This window comes from Lottia gigantea (genome assembly GCF_000327385.1).
Source record: "Lottia gigantea unplaced genomic scaffold LOTGIsca_17, whole genome shotgun sequence".
Taxonomy (NCBI): Eukaryota; Metazoa; Mollusca; class Gastropoda; family Lottiidae; genus Lottia; species Lottia gigantea.
The window spans coordinates 2,499,496-2,520,972 of record NW_008708133.1 but is presented as its reverse complement, the minus strand read 5'-3'; the positions used below and the strand labels follow the sequence as shown (position 1 = coordinate 2,520,972).

The 21,477-nt window shown below is 30.9% G+C and overlaps 2 protein-coding genes across 2 annotated transcripts; both read left to right on the top strand.

The window, feature by feature from the left end:
- Positions 1 to 1,191: 1,191 nt before the first annotated feature.
- LOTGIDRAFT_186849 (hypothetical protein) lies at positions 1,192 to 7,571 on the top strand. The gene is made up of 2 exons (XM_009051723.1): positions 1,192 to 1,332; positions 6,310 to 7,571. Exon 2 carries the CDS (start codon positions 6,325 to 6,327, stop codon positions 7,258 to 7,260), a length of 936 nt encoding a protein of 311 aa, XP_009049971.1. The 5' UTR covers positions 1,192 to 1,332; positions 6,310 to 6,324; the 3' UTR covers positions 7,261 to 7,571.
- A 724-nt stretch (positions 7,572 to 8,295) lies between these two features.
- Positions 8,296 to 15,925, top strand: LOTGIDRAFT_231098 (hypothetical protein; the record flags this gene model as incomplete). The annotated part of the gene is made up of 6 exons (XM_009051722.1): positions 8,296 to 8,669; positions 10,292 to 10,336; positions 11,790 to 11,850; positions 14,483 to 14,520; positions 15,700 to 15,720; positions 15,881 to 15,925. The coding sequence occupies exons 1-6, from the start codon at positions 8,466 to 8,468 to the stop codon at positions 15,923 to 15,925; spliced, it is 414 nt and encodes a 137-aa protein (XP_009049970.1). The 5' UTR covers positions 8,296 to 8,465.
- Positions 15,926 to 21,477: the final 5,552 nt, after the last annotated feature.

The following is a 21,477-nucleotide window of genomic DNA, read 5'->3' as shown; positions in this document are numbered from 1 at the left end:
TAAAGCCATTTAAAGTGTGCAAAATATTTGTAAGCATGTGTTGTTGCATTACAAAGTAGTCCCAAACTTATAATTTGATATGTGGAAACTAAGAAATTCTTAATACTTTTTTGAGATGAACACATGTGAAATTGAAATGCCTCTGTTGTTTAACTTCAACTATACAAAGTATGATTTAGTATTTTATCGACCTAACACAGATGTAACATGTCTGTTATCAATTATTGAATGATCTAAAATTTCATTTTTTCTGTCTCTACACCAGCCAACATCTCTGTCCAAATATCAATCTGATGCTGGGAGAAAGACAAATGTTTAGGTCTATGTCAGGCACCGATGTAGACTAAGGTCATGTATGGGCTATATTGTGTCACTGTCAGACCGTGGTGACAAATGATATAATTTTCTATATTTGACAATGCAAACATTCTAATGCAGCGCTGACCTCTCAAAAGTGGGGTAGACCTACAAATAGGTGACAGATTGATTTAATTGGGTGGCAATTATTAGTTTTGAGATTCCACATGCAGAAGTACAGTGGAAACCACATAACCAAATCTGGAGTTGTTATGGGGAGTACGGGGGGATTCTTGTTTATTCTTTGAACAAATCACAACATCAATAAATTTTGGTTTAAATTATCATTGTTCTAGCAAATTTTATCGTCTCCTGTCATGATCTCAGAGGAAACTGGGACAATACCCCTTTCTGAACCCCGCCCCCTGAAAAGGCTCTACTCCAGTGCCGTCACTTAATGTATCTATCAACTACATCAAAATACAGATTTGTGGCCAACAGCAGGCAAATTTTACCTTTATTTGGTAGTGGAACACTTGATTTATGCGACATTTTAAGTCGGATGTTGTTTAAAACATCATTAATATTGTTGTAGATATCAGCTGTATTCGTGCGATTTCAAAATGAATTACTGCTTCTGGTTTGTATTTACCTTACCTCTCACCCACCATTGATATCAAATTAGAAATCTCTGCATGTAAAAGACGAGGAATTTTATACTTTTTTTTATAGATATTTTCTAAATAAAGACTATATTGTAGATACGGTTTTACCCCCAATCCATCATGCATGTAGTTGATGGTTAGTTACATTTTGGTGAGGAAAACCATTCACGCGAACTGATCACGAAAACAATGACGTTTAACGTACTTCCTGTAGTTTTTCTATAAACTCCAAAACTGGGAGACACTCCAGAAGCAATCAAACACGATTTTCGCCACAAAATTTGTCCATTGAACTATAAAGTGTTGAACTGTGTTTCTGGTTTAAAACAAAAAATCTGTATTTCGAAGATACATAAAAGTCAAAAGAAAGGGAAGTTATAGCTCACCTATCTATGGCAATGGTTATCATACAGTCAGGTAACCTAATTTCGTAAAAACCTAAGTCGAATTTATCCTGGGTTAATCTGATTCGATTTGGTCTAAAACCATTTATCCTGTATCAAATCAAATTTGATTATGGTAATCAGGGCATTTATTGTAGCAGCGAATCAAATCGATATACTGTACGTTAATCCGCTCTGCTAACTTCCGCTTTAGTAATGGCGTCCAACACGTCAAAACCATTACGTGCAAGGTAATTTCTTCCTGCCTTGCTGCCATCTTGGAAACTATAAATAGTATAATGTTCATTTATCCTGCAGTATAAATCAGATTCGATTTGTGACGTCATTCTGATTAGGGTAATCGAATCAGATTTAAGTGCGTAAAAATGCCTCTATTATTCGTGGATTTCCGGAAATGATTAATAATTTACATGAGCAACATTGCGCGACCTCCGCATTAGTTTTTTTTGATAAACATGGGTTTTCTCTACAATATCAGCTAGTAGAATGAATTCAGTAGTTTCAAGCAAGGTAAAATGTATAAATGTACAGTGGTGTAACCTATTTTCGTGGATATAAGGATTCAACACCGAATTTCGTCAAAGTTAATTTTTTTTTGTTTTAGATGTTTCTTCAGATATTCTACAAAATAATTAAAATTGGTTTATTTCGGTTTTCTTTATGAATCCTACACTTTGACCCATATTTCATGAGCAACCAAATCGGCAACGGTGGCAGAATGCATCACCTATTTTCGTGTACAATGTTTGATCTATAAATAAGTCTAGAAAAACACATTGTATGGATACCGGGTGGTATTATTAACTTAATTAAATTATATAAAAAAAATTTTATCGGCTGAATTTCCTTATAATCCCAAGCGGTAATCAGAATTCCAAGTGTCATCCAACAATGAAGTCACGTGATCAACTAGTGGATTCCGTGTCGGTAGAAAATTTCTATGGAACACAAAGTGGACCATATTCTTATGTTGTTTCAATGAATTTTAGCAATAAATCACGCAACGTATCTTATTTTGTCAGTCACTATTTTTTTTTTAAATCATGGTTCTTTGAAGGAATTGTCACTAGTTATAATGAATTGATATTAAAGATAAATACTAAGAGAAGTTAATTATACCACCCGGTATCCATACAACGTGTTTACAACTTATTTATAGATCAAACATTGTACACGAAAATAGGTGACGTATTCTGCCGCCGTTGCCGAGTTGGTCGCTCATGAAATATGGGTCAAAGTGAAGGATTCATAAAGAAAATCGAAATAAACCAATTTTAATTATTTTGTAGAATATCTGAGGAAATATCTAAGACATAAAAATTTTTTTTTCGTTTTTTTAACTTTGACGAAATTCGGTGTTGAATCCTTATATCCACGAAAATAGGTTACACCACTGTACTCATAGACCACAGGACAGGCCCTTGCCTTGAATCATGAAGTTCTGTCAATATTACAGTGGTGAACCTATATTCGCGCATATAAGGATTCATCATCGAACTTCGTCAAAGTTTCCTCAGATATTCTACAAAATAATTAAAATTGGTTTGTTTCGATTATTTTTCTTAACCCATATTTCATGAGTAACCAACTCGACAATGGCTGCTAAATGCGTCACATATTTTCATGTACTATGTTTGATCTATAAATAAGTCGAGAAAAACATGTATGGATACCCAGTGGTATGATCAACTTCTCTTAGTATTTATCTTTAATAATATTTCATTATAACTAGTGACAATTCCTTCAAAGAACAATGATTTGGAAAAAATAGTGACTGACAAAATAAGATAAGGAAAACCTAAGAGTGGTTTATTGTTAAAATACATTGAAACAACATAAGAAAATAGCCCACATTGTGTTCCATAGAATTTTCTGCTGACACGGAATCGCTAGTTTATCACATGACTTCGTTCATTGGACTACATTCTTGGAATTCCGATTACAGCTAGGAATTATAAGGAAATTTGATAATAATTGAAATCGGCCATTTTGTTTTGTCAAAGTATACTTTAATACATTTTACCTTGAAACTACTGGATTCATTCTACTAGCTGATATTGTACAGATAACCCATGTTTATCAAAACAAGCAAATGTCATGCACATGTAAATTCTTAATCTTTTCCGAAGATGCACGAAAATTGGGTTAGCACAAAATTAGGTTACTTGACTGTAATAAAATGGAATCAGGACAGCTTGAACCAAAACAAACTCAACCCAATGCAAACTTGGCCCACTTTTTTTTGTCAAACTCAGCCCACTCTTTTTGACTCGGACCAAGTTTTAAACAATTAATTGACCAATATTTAATCTTACCTTACTTTTTAATTCTAGTATAATTATCTTTCACTACAAACTGAGACTATTTCCTGGAGACTCGGCACAAAAGAAAATTATGAGTGGTCCCAGTTTGCATCGTCTGTGGGCCGAGTTTGATGTAAATCATTATTTGGTCCGAGTCTTTCAAAATGTTCTGAAAAACAATCATTATTTGGTCCCAGTCCCGTAAAAGTGGCCTGAGTTTGTCATAAAATATAATCATTATTTGTATAAAGTCGTGAGTCCCGTAAAAGTGGGCTGAGCTTGTCATAAAAAGTGGCCAGAGTTTGTTTTGGACTGAGTTTTTGGTATTCTAATAAAATTTGGCTATGTAGAGAAAATAGTGTCAACGAATATAAACATGTGGTTGCCTAGCAAGATACGCCCACTTTCCTGATACATTTTCAGATATCAAGGGCAGTCATTTTTGCAAGATATTGTTGATTTAAACAAACACACATTATTTAATAAAATTCTGAAATAAACTGTCACCTCTATCGCCATCAAATTTTGATGTGTTTTTACTAAGTCAAGGGCAATAACTCAAATACCGTTGATCGAAAAATTGTCAAATACCAATGTGACTAAGGTCTGATCATTATAAATGATCACACAAAATTTCATTTAAATTGGATGAAAACAGTACTCTCTATTGTATTCACAAATAAATTTTGACGCGTTTTTCATAAGTAAAGGGCATTAACTCAAAAACATTCAAAGAAAGATCGTAAAATTCGAACTTGTCCAAGATCTCATCATTATAATTGATCACACTGATCACACCAAATTTCATTTAAATCGGATGAAAATTCTGGTCTCTAAGTCAAGGGCAAAAACTCAAAAACCTTGCGTTCCAATTGTGGACAGACGGACGAACAGGGGTGACGACAATATACACCCACATTATAATGTGGGCGTATAGAGTATAGAATGAGAAGGCTTCCATTGGCATAACAGACACAAATTCAAACAAAGCTGTTTATTTATTCATGAAAGACTTCTGCTTTACTTATTGGGTGTTTTTGGACGAAGGACTGCTTACTTGTGACTCTCATGTACTTTTTTTTTTTAATATTTCATACAAAACTCAGACTACTTTTTATAACATAACTTTCTAACATTATTTACTTTTATTGAAACTCTACGGTGGGTCACATACGACATTTTCCACTTTTTATTTTGAATTAAAAACTGTTTTTTTACTTGGTGAAAATTAATTTTTAATCAGGTAAAAATTAGGTGATAATTTTTAATTCAAAATTAATTCTCACCTAGGTGAAAATTAATGTTTTTAATTCAAAATTAAAAGTGAAATATGTCATATGTAAGCCACCGTAAAACTCAGACCACTTTTGGTAACAAACTCAGACAACTTTTCATCACACACTCTGACCACTTTTTGAGACTTGGACCAAGTTTTAAACAATTTAACTTTTATTGAAACTCGGACCACTTTTCATAAGCAACTTTTTAGAGCAAATTTTTAACAATTTTTAAAAAACACAAAAAAGAAACTCAGACCACTTTTCACCACACCTTTTTTTTGGGACTCGGTCCAAGTTTTTTTGATCACTTAATAATAGTTTTCACTTTGATGTGTATTTTTCAATCGGATTAGTTAAGGATTAGATGATTTGGTATTATAATCTAGTATTATTTATTATGTTATTATCAGCAGACCTGCACCATTCAAGGGAAGTTGTTCCAGTTATGTTCTGCATACAACCAGGATATAATGAGCACCAAGCTTGAGCGACCCTTTACATTGCCAAATAAACAACCCTTTTTAAGGCCACCAATTCCTCTTAAAAGAGTGATTAAGTCTTCTTTCAACTACAGGATTTATTTTCAAATAAAGTACAACATATCAAACATCCTTTTCAGGACCACCCAAAGTCTTAACATTGGTCTGAGTATGAGTTGTTTTCAGCTTTCTAGTTTGAATTTATTTTACAAATTAAAGTGGTCTGAGTCTGTAATGAAAAATGGTCTGAGTTGACAAAATCTGAGTTTTTAAAAAGTGGTCTGAATTGACAAAATCTGAGTTTTTAAAAAGGAGTTTGCATAATATTGGTCCGAGTCTCAGAAAAAGTGGTCCGAATGTGTTATGAAAAGTGGTCCAAGTTGTCATGTATTCATTTGATACTAAATATAATCACTATTAAAAGATTTAGAAACTTCTATCCTATCCACATGTTCTAACAAATGGGTAATTGTGTCAAAGAGATATTTGCATATCAGGAACCTTTTTAGGTTCTGACTTCTGAAACATCTCAATGTAATAATGTAGCAATAATCGAAAAATTCTTATATCCATAAGCTTTTAAATCCTGCCATTTGCATTTTCAGGTATTTTTTTTTGTATTAAGTTGCCAAATTGTCAGATAATCCCAAACTTTGAAAGACCATTTTTGATGGATTAGTAGTTAACTTTGCTCCATGTGGCTAAATAAAAGAAATCTCTCAAGCTATTGATGACATGACTGAACAAAAAATAAAATGAAAGAAGATAATCTAAGGACTTGTTTAGCCTTGTTTACTTATTAGTTCCCAGTGAAGTATGTAAAATATGTTTACCCCTTTTCCTCTATATATTTTGATATATGTATTTCATTGTTATTTCAGAATTGAAAACCAGTGATGTGTGCAGAATTGAAATTGAGATGCAAAACAAATACAGGACATCATTCTATCACACAGTTAACCTTGGAATCAACTATTGCTGAATTAAAACAAAAAATTTCACAGATAGTTAGCCTTCCTGTCAATAGGTTTCAAATTAGGCATGGTTTTCCTCCTAAAATTCTAGATATCGACGATAACTCTAAAAACTTGAAGAGTTTTGATCTTCGTTCTGGAGATACTTTAATCATTGAGCCAACTAAATCTTCTCAACAAATCACAAATCAAACAAAGCCTTCGATTACTGATGAGGTCTTACAAGCTCAACTGACGTCAAATAAAACAGGTATTCTAACACGAAAAGTAGTTCCAGCTAACAATTCTTGCTTATTTACTAGTGTTAATGCAGCCATGACAGGTGGCTTCGTTGACCTATCATGTGCTCAACAATTAAGACAACTGATTGCTGGTGTTGTTATGAGTGATCCACTGACATATTGTGAGGCAATGTTAGGTAAAAGTAATAGTGATTATTGTAAATGGATAATGAATGAAGAATCATGGGGTGGTGGAATTGAAATCTCCATATTATCAAAATATTATCAAATTGAAATTGATGTAGTTGATACTCAGTCTGGTAGAATTGATAGATTTGGTGAAGATGGAAATTATGCAGAGCGTGTTTTATTAATTTATGATGGAATTCATTATGATTTCTTGATATTGGATGCCTGTGTGCCAAGTATACCTCCTCAATCTAAGTTCAAGACATCAGATCCAACAATTTTAGCCCAAGCATTAGAGCTAGGTGAAGAAGCTAAACAGAGAAGACAATTTACAGATGTTGGCAACTTTATGTTACGATGTCTTGTATGCCAAAAGGCATTAAAAGGCTCAAATGAAGCACAAGAGCATGCTAAACAAACTTCACACATCAATTTTGGGGAGTATTGATGAACAGCACTTTTAATAAGGGCCAAATAGAAACTCAGACTCTTTCATTTTTTTACCTCTTTTATATTATTTAATTTATTCCAGGAACTTAATGTATTCAATTTTGCAAAGTAATCAAACCCTCACAGAACTTGTTACAAGCTTCGATGCTCTACATTGTATATTTTGCTAAAAAAAATTCATTTTAGTTTTCATTTCAGGAATTTAATGACTACTTTCAGTATTTTTTTTATTTTTACATCAAGTTTCATACATAAAGCATTCATGATCATTTGTCACTATATTCCAATATTAATAAAGCATAAAATTTCTATTTTTAGTTTTTCTTATTTGCACCCCTATGAATTATTTAATGTGAGGTTGTCTCTTTCTGATCTGTTCAGCACATTGTAATATTGGTGATTGGTGGAATATCAGACCACAATATTTATAAGTTTCAACATAGGCCTATTCAATGTTATTAGAGCCAATATGTAAATTTAGCTTGTTTACAGAACCCTTACAAAAAGTTAGACCTTTAATTTTTATGCAGTTAACCTGTTTCCATAAGTTACAATATTCAACCAGCAAATGGTTTAGATATGAAACAAGTTCATCAGCAGACAAGGGGCTAAAATGTCTGGGTTTTCATTTAAAAAATTATACTAAATCATTTAAATACAAATTTAAAAGCTTGAGTTATCACACTGTTTATCACCTAATGTGGATGCAAATGGTTCAGATAATCAGTATTGATGTACATATTTTTGATCAGTGCACAAACCTTAAGTTTTTCAATAAGATCATGTCTGTTTATAGTGTTGAATACTTTTTAAAAATCAACCATGCAACAAAATAACTTTAAAAGCCAAAATTCTTTCATTTAGTATAGAACTAAAAATATTAAAGACTTAACAATGGTCTGTTGCCGTATGATCAAGGGAGGCAACTCCTTCGATGATATCATTGTTAGCGTTGACGCGAGTCGGATGTAGATTGTGTCAACAAATCAACATTGTGATTCTGTTTTGTCGTTACATTTTCACAACCAATGCAAGCCTACTGTGATTATTTAAAGATAATCTGTAAAACAAATGAAAGGGTTGATTGCTGCTAATTGTATTGTCTGGTAAAGATGCTGTAAGATTGTTACTACCTATCATTATCGTGGTATCGACACTGACAGTCTTGTTGACTAGCTTTAGGCTAGAACAGTAGAAGTTGAAATGGAAGTCTATGAAGCGATTGCTGATTTTGTTCGCCCTACTGAAAACCCCTACCAAAAATCTCCAGGCAGTTACAATAATGTTTTAGAATTTTGCAAAGGAGACCAGTTTGAAATATTTCACAGTGGAACATTAACTCAATGGTGGGGTGCAAAAGCTCTAAAGGATAGTACCACAGGCTATGTTCCAGCCAAATATATGAAGGTAGGCTTAAGCTGCTTTAATAGTAACAGGTTAGGTAGTCCATCGACTCCCTAACCACCTATCATTTTAACAAATATTCAAATAAGGCTTAGATGTTGCAATGCCATTACATATATCATTACTGTTTTTTCCACAAATATTTCTGTATGAAATATATCAACGCAAACTAGGGCCTTCAGACTTAACACTACATAAATTTATGGAACTCAAATGTGTAAATTCACATACATCTACAGTGGTGTAACCTATTTACGTGGATATAAGGTTTCAACACCGAATTTCGTCAAAGTTAAAGAAACGAATTTTTTTTTTTTATGTCTTAGATGTTTCCTCAGATATTCTACAAAAAAATTAAAATTGGTTTATTTCGATTTTCTTTATGAATTCTTCACTTTGACCCATATTTCATGAGTAACCAACTCGGCAACGGCGGCAGAATGCGTCACCTATTTTCGTGTCTAGAAAAACACGTTGTATGGATACCGGGTGGTATAATTAACTATAATTAACTAATTATCTTTAATATCAATTCATTATAACTAGTGACAATTCCTTCAAAGAACCATGATTTAAAAAAAAAATAGTGACTGACAAAATAAGATACGTAACATGATATATTGCTAAAAGTCACTGAAACAACATAAGAATATAGTCCAGTTTGTGTTCCATAGAAATTTTCTGCTGACACGGAATCCGCTAGTTGTTCACGTGACTTCATTTGTAGGACTACATTCTAGCAGACGACACTTGGAATTCCAATTACCGCTTCTACTAGCTGATATTGTACAGAAAACCCATGTTTATCAAAACAAGCAAATGCGGAGGTCACACGAGGTCGCACATGTAAATTAGTAATCCTTTCCGGAAATCCACGAAAAATAGGTTTCCACGAAATTAGGTTACTTGACTGTATAATATGTACAAAGTTAACAAATTAGAAGATTCCATGTTGCTGGAAAAAATCTGTAGAACACAATTATGAAGGTCATAGTATCTTTCTTATAAACTTTCAGTACCGGTATGACTTGCAGTTGATATTTTAATTTAACATATGACGATTATTGGCATTTCAGAAACCAATTGATCATACAGCGAAAATTGTAATCTTATGTTTGTGTACCTGGACATGAAGTATCTTTTAAGACTAGTTGCCGAATAATTTGACATGCTTGACGATGCACATGCACTGCGATGTAATTAGCTGTGATTTTATAAGCTTAAGCTTACTAGATATCACACTTGGCATAATAAGGCCAATGGACCATGTCCTTCCCTCAGGCCTTTTGAAAGGTCTTATTTTGAAGTGAAATTAAGCCCTCTGTGATCCTACAGTCCTTTTGGTAGAGAGATACCTGTCATTTTTAGCCTCCCTCTCAGGCATTTTCTTGATACAACCTTGTCATCAGCATATTTTTTTTTAGTGCAATTTTATTTCAATCCGAAATTCATTAGTTTGCTTGTATCACAGGCCCTAAAAATGCACACTAACATCTAATAACCTTTTTTTTGTACAATAAATAAAATAGATTTAAAGTAAATCTTTAGTCACAAATGATTTAATTCTTTGTTGAATCAAAATATATATTTGCTATAATGATCTACATTTTCATGTTATATTTCAGTATGTGAAGAAATTAGATGGTTCTGATATACCAGAAAATTACATAGTAAGTTTGTTTTGACATAAATAATTCTAAACATGACTTTGATCACTTGTAATGCCTGTAATTTGTTCACTGTTGTGGTAAAGACTGCCAATAATATGATATTTGATAATAAGGATGTATTTATGTATAAACAATAGCTTTGAGCAGAATATTGAATTAAATACCCCAGAGATATGATATTAAAATTTTGTTCCTAAATGCATTGTATTATATAATAAATAGAGGAAAGAAATTGTAAATCTTAAACCTAATTCAATTTTTGCTTTTTGTCTCATATTTCACAATTATTATCACTGTGAAATCAATTGACAGTTCTATGGACATGAAAAAATTCAATTTTTGTATAGAAATAAAACTTCATTGAGTTATTAAATGTGTGTGGCACAGTGTGCAATTAATAGTTAGATTCAGTTTTAAAAAGCCAGAATTGTTTACTTGCAAAATAAAGTGGCTGTACTTGAAACTGGTTTTTACTCTCTCTGTTTCCTTGTTGATCTTTAATCTAGCCTCTTTAAACATGATTAAGAAAATGTTTAGACACTGTTAAAACAAAAACTTTCCTCTTCTTACTTGGTGAGGGTTTGGAAATATTAGCTGTTGTGGTTAATTTGTTTGATACAAAATCTAATTATTGAGAAAATTTAGATCTAATTGGTATGTTTTATTTTTTGATTGATAAATATGTGCCTTCAGTAATTGTGGGAATGTTGAATTGGGCAATATTGTAGACTTGAATTCAGCTTTGATACTTTGTGTTAAAGAATAGTTTAATGTGGAATGAAAAGTTTGGCTATTGGTGGTATATAAATCTTGTAAAAAAGGAAATGACAAACCTGAAGTGAAATGAAGTAATCATATTTCTCAGTGGAACAATTGTTAATTTGAATACTAAATGGAATGATTTCATTTGTGTGATTTCTGCATCAGCCAATGCTGTCTTAACTACTAGAAGAGATGAAAGAGCAAACTGGTGCCAAATTGAAATTAATATTTTACCATATCCGTTTTATTTATAAAAGGGCACATACATATAACTTTTTTTGTTTATTTTTGTCTTACAATTAAGAAAATGGTGAAGCAATCTTGTTTTGGGTCGGACAGTATTACTCTAATATTAAGCTAAAACCTTATTTTTGAATAATCTTGGATGGATGATCTTTTTGTAACAAACTTCCTGTAAGTTATTAAAGTAGATAAATTGATTTGTTGTCAATGGCTATAAGATTTTGAAGGCAGGTGAGTTCAAATATAACAGGACTGCCGAAAATCCCTCTTCAACATTAGTGGTGTAAACATAAGGTTTATGTTGGTAGTTGACAACTAAGTACAAACGTGTTGTAAAATAATTCAAACTCATAGTCTAAATCAATTGTTTGGTTAACCAGACATTTTGTTTTTCTCCTGAAAATATTAACCACTTTACTTTGTTCAATAAATATCGCAATTTTTACAGATTTTCGAACCAATTTTCTTTTTGAAAACATTGGAATTATTAACTACACGTACTAGTACCGGTAACAACAAATTACTTCCTCTTACCAGTACCGATATATATTTCTATCTGTGATTCTATGTAGCAAGTATAATGTTTATCTTTGTCTTGATAAAAAATAAGGTTTTTGTGTAAGTAACACAGAAAATCAAGTAAAAGTTACCTAAGTTGATATGAACTACATGATTTAGAGCATTTCCATTACATGAGTGACATTTGAAAGTTTATTTGCATGTTTGAGAAAGGTAGTTGTTATATGTTACTTCATAAATATCAGAATGTAGGGTTGTTTTCAGTTTACATACATAACTACTGTAGTTGGTAAAAGTGTGATTTGAAACAAATTCATTCAAAGTTTAAAACAATTTTGATATCGCTTATTTAAAGTACAGACTTCATAGCTTACATTTTAAGAGGGAAAATGTCAGTAATCCTTTTCATAAACCTTTTTATTTTGAGGGTTTCAGACAGCTTTAAAGGGACAGGTGCGCCATTTTGGGGGTTAAAAAAAATTCCTGTTTCTGAGACTAAAGTATGATTGGTCAAAAAGAATGGTGCACCTGTCCCTTTGAGATTGAAAAAAAATTTAAGTGATGCAGATTGGAAGGACTGACATTGAAAAAGCATCTAATTGTTCAGAGAGGACTAATAAAAATGAGTGTCTGTGTGCTACAGACTGTACTTTGATCTTTATTGAAAGTGAAAAACAGTAGGCTAATGCAGAGCTGGCTTGACCAAATTTCCTTTAGTGCACATTATTACATGCCATTGCCCATCCTGCATTGGCTAAATACAGTGCAAAAATTTACTTTCATTTCAACAAGCATATAAGAACAATAATATGCAATGACAAAGTCTCTTCATTCCGAGACCTACTATGCACTTTTAAGATATGATAGTTAGTGGTATCCCCCTTTTGTATTGGGATAAACTTGTCTGAAGTTCTTAAAAATGCTAGAATATATTCAATCTTACAATAATCAATATCACTGTCCTTCATTACAATGTAGTACATATTTCTACCTAATTATCTGATACATGAATATCTCTTCCTCCTGAAACTGTCTTTTAAGCTATTTTAAGTTCCAGTTATTTATGTAAAATTCCATAAAAAGTATTTCTATTCAAACTTACTTGAGGTTGTTTACATTTAGAGTTTTGTATGATTGTGAACAATATTTTTTCTGTAGTGTTGAATACACCAATTGTGTCAATATAGGCTACGATTCTCTTGTACATGTTATAATTTCCAGTAGATTTTGTCATGACTACATTAGGATATAATATTGTTTGAGACATCAGGAAAGTTAGTCACTTCTGTTTAAATCTTATGTAAAGATGCTAATACTGACGTTAATCAAATTGTGAGCCTGGATTTAAATGTTTGTAAATATCTTCAGCATTTTCTTGACTTAACAGTAAATCTTATAAATCTTAAGAAGTGAAATTAAATTAGCTGTTTTGATGTTGGAATGAATTAAATTCAACTGAACTGAACTCTATCGGACACAAAGTATGTCTGAAAGCGTTCTCGGTATTAAAGCATCAGATATGGTATAACATAATTGACAGAAGGTTTTATTTGCAGTTTAAGTTATTCTGCATATTATTTATTAAGTAAATAATGTCCTCTGGATATATTACCACTATTCAGGTCCACTACAGACGTAAGGTAAGTTCAAACTGAATCTGTCGAAGTTCCTGTCAGCCAAAGAATGTGATGTTTACTCGTTGTTGAAGGGTAGATCTTGTTTTAGGGACTTCCATTGTCTAAGATGAGGTTATAGTCTAGGACTTTCCATAGAACTTCTACTAGAAGTCTTCTAGATCTACAAGTTTTTAACAATTGGTTTACAACAGAAACAAAATGACTACCCTCACAAATTGTTTATATTTGATATTTTTATCACCTGATACACGCATAGAAGCTCTACTTTTAATGAATGTAATCCTGCATCAATCAGATTCATCATTCGGTCAAAAAAACATCTTTCGTCGAAACTGTAGACAAAGTTGAACTAGATGAGAGGATAGATGTATGTATGACAATTTTAGAATTAACTATTTTCTAGGTAGAATGGTATATGTTGACACACTGGGTGTATTATAAATATTATTATGCAAATTTACCACCACAGTTAACTCTTTTACACAATTTGATAGTTTTATATGAAAATTGATTTATCTTCTTTTATTTTTCCCTGTAAAACAAATAACATTTAAAATTTTAAAGATTTCTGATTTGCATGTCCATTTGGATAAAGTGAACATTATATCTATAATTTTTAATTTATCTAATTAATTCTTTGATTGAATCTTTCATTACATTTGGCAACTCAAGCAGTTACTGTAAAAGCTGAATCTGCCTTGATAATGAATTCTTGGATTTTTCACTTAAGTGTATTATTTTCTCGAATTTTCAAGTTAGTGATGATAATTCTGACTCTCATTCGCATTCAATGCTAAATTCTGAAAATGGCTGAGATAAAGCACTGTAACAATGCAATGTGCTAGCAGAAATTTCACATTGAATCGTTTGATGGTGAGAGAGGGCACTGGGCACATTCTTGCTTTACAGAAACTCGAACTTGCCAATCTTTGATGAAATGCACATTAATATATTGCTTGAAAAAAGTTGGATGATTCCCTTTCAGGCAGCTTGAATCTTGGTGCCACAAGTTTAGCTACTACAGTAAGTCATGTAAACAATTTGGTACCTACAGGGTACTTTGACTTCATTAACAGGAAGTAAATCTTCACTGTTTCCTACTAGTTGGTAAATAGGAATGTAGAAATATCACTATCCTTTGAAGTAACAACAAAAATGGCATGCTGGTATGGTTTCCTATTGTTGACATTGTTGTTGGATACATTTAATATATCAAGTTTATCTTAATATGAAAATAACCTTTTGAAAATTCTGTTCAGAAGCATTCTAGAACTGCAGAATTTCATAATTGTGATTAATTTTCAAGTTGACTTTTTTGGACTTGTTTCCTTAATTGACATGTTAATTTTTTTACCCATATTTGTCATGGAATGTGTAAAAAATTTTCTAAATTGATCTAATTTCATTAGAGTGTGAAGCTTGAAGTGATGAATACATAAAGGGATGTGTGTCAATAGTAGAGTTTTTACTTCATTGAATCTATATAGAAAGAAACTATGTAAAGAATTTGATATGTTAAGTTACAAATCAGGTATGATTCTTTATTTATCCTTATTTATAAAAAGAAAGTACATAATTGATTCAGTGGAGACATTGCCAATTATTCTAATAACCTAATTCAGATTTTCATGCTTTCAAAAGGGATTTAACATTTACCCCTCCCCATTTTGGCCGGAACATGTCGCATCATTTAACCCATTAATTGTGATCTACCATCTGCATACTAATTTAAGACACTCATAGCATGTTTGATAAAATAAAAAATGAGATAACTTTATCAGAAGTATAGCTTTATAATTATTATCTTATAGTCCTTGAACTAATAGGATTTAAACATCATGTTAGAGTTCTGCATTTTAAACAAAATTCAACATATTAAGATAAAACCCTAAAAATTTTTTGAATGAAGGAATCAAACAATACATTTCTGACTTCAGAAAAAACAATTTTTGATTTTACAACAAAATTTTAAAATTAATTATGTGCAATTTTGTAAAGTTAGATTTCAAACTTATATAATTTATCTCTTTTAACATCTTGAGAATCTTGGAACACACCCTAAATGAAAACTAACAGTGAATTTAGACATATGTTGTGTGAAGTATTTAATTGTGTGCTTATTCACAGTTCAATTTGAATTGTGTAAGGTAGGATAGATAATATATAAGTACAATAATTTCTTTGTTGTATTTTGTGTTATAGGTTTTAGGACATGGTAACATGGTAGGACAAGTAAGGAGTAATAGGTTCTACTATGGGAAAAGTTGATTCCATTTACCTATATACTTATTGAAATGTCTTGACGTTATTCTGTGCAAGATAGATGTGTTTAATGTATAAAGAAATGGTATATATCTATCAAATATTGGACTGTTTATTTTAGGGGATATTTATTTATAAGAAAGGTATGGTGAAGGTAGAATGTTAATATTTGAATTAACCTGTATGTTTATATTATGTATATATCTCTCTATACCTGCTCTAAATAATTACTCCACATCTTTACTGTGTTTACATAAAAAGTAACAAGTTAAAAACCCACTTAGTTTTTTTACTTTAAAAAAAAATGTATACATGATTGACATGAAATTTTGCAGTATGTCAGAAATGAAATGAATTTGCATTGCGTCTGGGTTTTTTTTTAATCAGAGACAGAGATTGCATAATGGTGTGTAGTGGAAGAAATTTTGCCACTGAACTTCTTACAATTGTCTATATGGATTATTTTACTATAAGCTTAGTCAATCAAGTTTAGTCTTAAATATGTTAAATTTGAAAATGTTCAATAATGTCTTAGCAATATTTTACAATTTTGAATCTGTGTCAGGTTATGAATTTTATAGCTTGAATTTTTGTCTGGTTGATATTCATAGTTTATTTATATATCAAGTATCTCGAAATATTTCTAAATCATTGAATACATAGCATTTAAGAAAGTGAGACATAAATAATTAAAAACTTTTTGTTTTTCATGAAGGAGACCTTATGAATGAAGATTCATGGAAAAGGGCTGGATATTATTGTTGAAGTTTTAAGCATTGATTGGAATATTAATATTAATCTTTATGAATTAACTTTGAGAAATACTTTAATCTTTCATATTAGTTTTAAACCACTTTATTTACCTCCATGTTTATTGTTTTATTTCAACACATTTTTAAGTCTATTGTGAATGGAAACAAATAACAATATAAACATAGAATCATCATGTAGTGTATTTAAAACATGTTGAATAGACAACAACTCAACAAAGTGTCAATGATTAGGTTAAAAACGTGAAGATATCAACAGAATGAAAAATGTTTTCTTTGTTTATGGGAGATTTAAATGTTTTTAAAGTCGTATAAGGTCACTACTTTAACTGCCATATTTGGATATAATTGTATGTTAATTTATCTGAGGTTGAGTGGTCTTGGTCAAATGATTTTTGTTGGGAGATAAATCCAGGTTTGTACAGTTTATTTTGGGTTTTTCTTTTGAATTTTCTTTCGACAAAATCATTATCAATCTGAAGAAGATTATGTAAATGTCAACCTGACAGTGTAACTCAAAAACTAAAACATTTCATAATTTTGGTTCTGGGTACATTTCCAAATTCATCATAGACCTGCCAAAAATGATCCAACATGAATTCAGTTTGAGTAAATATTTTCAGATACTCAGCTCAGTTAACCCCATGTCATTGATTGGATTCTATAACACTAGAGCTGAACTGAAAAATATTTCCTAGATAAAATGAACACTTCTGTCATGAACAAATATTTTTCTCTGCATAATTCCTGGTTTTTTATTACTAATGATTTAAAGAAGGTAGAAGTCCAATTTATTGATGCAATCATAACTGGCTGAAACTGAAACTGGGCAAAACAAGTAAACCTTACAGCTCCAACTCCAACTTTTGTATCCAGGTGGGGCAGGCTTAAGCTGTTGCTGCAAAGCACTGAAGCTGTGAAGCCATTAGCTGCAAGTCTGAGAGTCCCATATGAAATTTTAAAACCTAGAAGCCAGCAGCCCGAGAGAATTTGATAATCATGTGTTTAAAGAATTGGTAAGTTGTCCATTTTAAAGTCACTGAATTAATTTCACAGGGAAATTTAGCCCAATAAAATCTTAGTTAGTCTGTACCAGCCTGTATAATGTGAGACATATTTATAAGAAGTGTTATAAAGTGATTTGTACGTATAATATATATATATATGATGAGGAAGGGTTGATATTGATAGATGACAGGTTCAAATTATATATAATCTGAGGAAGTATTAAAACTAATACTATTTCAACTTCATTAAGCTTGAATATACCAGATCATGATGACTTTAACTAAAATTGCAGTAAGTGATAATGCTTTATATTTACTGTTTGAAATTATGTTTTAGGTCAATTGTTAATGTTTGTGTTTGTGTTTTTTATAACTAGTCCTATGTTATCTAAGTTTTGGTTTTATATACTGAAATCTTAGATAGCAATTATTAATGAATATCAGTAATAACTATGACTATAAATCAGAACTGTACTGTCTTTGACTGTTAGGTAATGTTTTATTTAACTGTTTAATCTTTCTAATAAACACTAATCTGGTCAATTAATTAGCTTATCTGATTAATTTCATTTCAAACCAATATTTTTCAGGGAAGTAAATTTTTCTATGTAGGTCCTAATAAGGGAATAACCAAAATTTCCTTGATTTTCTGAAGTAAGAAAGAATATTTATATTATATTTTTAAAGGAAGTACTAAAAACTTAATATTGTACTTCCTGTTGTGATATGCAATCTAATACTTTCATAAAGTAAATTAATTCTGTTGAAATTAGTATAATTATACAAAATTAGAAAGGAAGTGATGAAAAAATAGTGGAACAATAAAAAAAACATGATTGTTCTTCATTAATTATGTAAAGTTCAAAACATTCTTAAGAAAAACATAGTATATTTATCTTTCATATCATTGAAAAGTAGTTTGATATATTTTTCATTGTAAGTGAATTACAACAAAAGGAATTCAGATGCACCATGACATCAATTCAAATGAACTATAATATTGAGATCTACCATGGCATGTGTTTAAATGCACTGTAACATGAATTTATATATACCATACCATGCATTTAGATTCACCAATGCATGCAATTAGATTCACCATGCCATGCATTTAAATTCACCATGACATGCATTTAGATTCACCATGACATGCATTTAGATTCACCATTTCACCATGACATGCATTTAGATTCACCATGACATGCATTTAGATTCACCAATGCATGCAATTAGATTCACCATGCCATGCATTTAAATTCACCATGACATGCATTTAGATTCACCATGACATGCATTTAGATTCACCATTTCACCATGACATGCATTTAGATTCACCATGACATGCATTTAGATTCACCATGACATGCATTTAAATTCACCATGAGATGCATTTAGATTCACCATGACATGCATTTAAATTCACCATGAGATGCATTTAAATTCACCATGACATGCATTTAGATTCACCATTACATGACATATTAGTGTGACAGTTAGGGTCAATGTTATATTCCTGATATCATGTCTTCTAGTAAATGAATTCACAAATGTATATGAAATATTCATATATGACAGTCATTTTCTTTGATTATCCTCTATGTCAATATTTTATTTGTATATTATATGACTTAAGTATTTCCTCAGTAATCGTGTTACTCGTAGACACAGTGGTTTATTCATAGACCTATAGGAAGTTATATTTGGCTATATTATAGAACTAAGGGGAATTTTAATGTAACCTGTTTTAACCTCACAATCAAAGAATTATTTTATCTAGATATGTGAACACCAGCATAATAGCATATTATTACATATTGAATGTTAGTAATATTTTTTAAATCTGGGCAATGTACCATGCTGATAAATGAGGAAAACATTATACAAATTTCAGTGGTCAGAAGAAATAAGGAATAGTCTTAGTGTAAAATGCATGAGTTTTTACTCCAATGTAATTCTGAATATTCTTAACAAAATTTATATTTCTAAGACCTAAATATATGATAAGATATCTTGATGCCCTCACAGAGAGACGTCTGCTTATTGGGCAAAAATGTGCCCTTAATCAAACGATCCAACTTTAAAACCTTTAACTTTACACTAAATAATGAATTGACAATAAGCAAACTTTTCCTTTCAGATAAATCTTGTCAAGAACAAATCAGTTTTAGATTGGTGATATTGTTAAAGCTGGTCAGGCTTGGTGTCATGTAATAGTTTTTATTGATAGGAATTGTGATATCAGACTTCAATCTTTTCAAATAAGGTTTGTGTTTCTGTAGTGGTATGGTTTATGATTCAAGACAAGTTGAAACAAGCTTTGTGACCTTAAAAAATCTAAAAATTATCTTTCAAATTACCTGTAAAACATTTGATATAAAAAGTATTGAATTGAAAGCGAGTATCAAAGACATACTGTCTGAATGTTTGGCTGTAAGCAATGATAAAACATGTTGATGATAAAAGAAAAGTTAAATTTGTTATCTTACTGACCTTTACATGGTGAAAAGTTGAATAGTTGAAATCATCATAAATATTTCTAATTGTTTAAGTCTATCACCTTGTCTTAAACTATTTATGGTAAACGATTTCCTCAAGGCATGCTTGAACTTACTGATTTACTTTTTAACCACAGATTAAGTGAATGATAACTGTAGTGGCCTTGAGCCATATTAAATGAGAATTGTATAAAGCGAAAAAAACTAAATGTCAATCATTCTAAGAAAGCAAAATATCTAAAAAAAAACATCCTATTCAAAATTCTTTGATCTATCTTATCTGATTAAAGAACATTTGACAGAAGCTTCAGATTTGATATTTAATATCGATATTTTAACTGTATTTTACATGAAATTTAAAGTTATAGATCCATCTTGAGATTGAGATAAATCAAACTTTGTTTTGAGTATTAATAGTTATTTCATTCTATTCAAGATTCGTAAATTTCCATCAAGTTTGATCATATAGTGTTTGAGAAAAAAAGACCTTTATACTTTTTCAAACACTTCCCTTAGATTTTAGGTGTCAGTAATTAGGTTATATATTTCTCAGAGCTTTACATGCACCCTAGACTCTACTTATCAGATTGCAGTTGATCTGAAGGTGGATTGGTCCAATGAACTTGACAGCATAACAAATGGATATTGCTCAGCATCAACAATTTTACTTGATCATTTCTCTTCATTTAATCAGTCGTTGACTACCAGACAACAACCATTTTCATTGATACCTAGTATCTGTATGATCGTGCTTCAATAAACATCTAATAGATAAGAGACATAATTATAGATTCATAGTATTTTATATATTATTCTAGATTTCAATCAATTAATTTATCATTATAGATAACAACACATTGGAAAGTTATAATTATAATGTAATGCTTTAATAATTCTATTTAGCACTTGACAAACACTTCTTTATTGATATTAAATTTTCATGTGAAATATCATTTACATTTACAAAGGAACATTTACAAAGGAACCACAAGTTGGCAGACCATGGCTGAATGGCATTGCGATTTCTCTCTGTATTTTTCTATTTCTTGTAAAGCATTGTAATTTGAATGAGCAAAAATGATCAGCTGTATAGTAAGTTCAAGTTAAAAAAAATGTTAAGATATTCAAACCTGAGCATTTCTCTGCAGCAAGTCTTGGAAATTTTATCTTCATATGTAGCCTCCTTTTGAAGAAATAAGATTGACTCTACTTCACTTTTGAAGAGTCGATAGTTATTATAATTTCTCATGCTATTATAGAAATATATTTGAGAAACTATTTTAAGTGAGTACTCTTAGTCATTATACCTGATGTCAGGATAAAAGATTTAAGGAGTTATAGTTAGAATGAATGTGAACTATGTAATTTGAGTGGAGTGTGAGATTGTAGAGTATGGTTAGACTTGTACATTGATACTTACTATAATATTTGATATCTTAACATTGA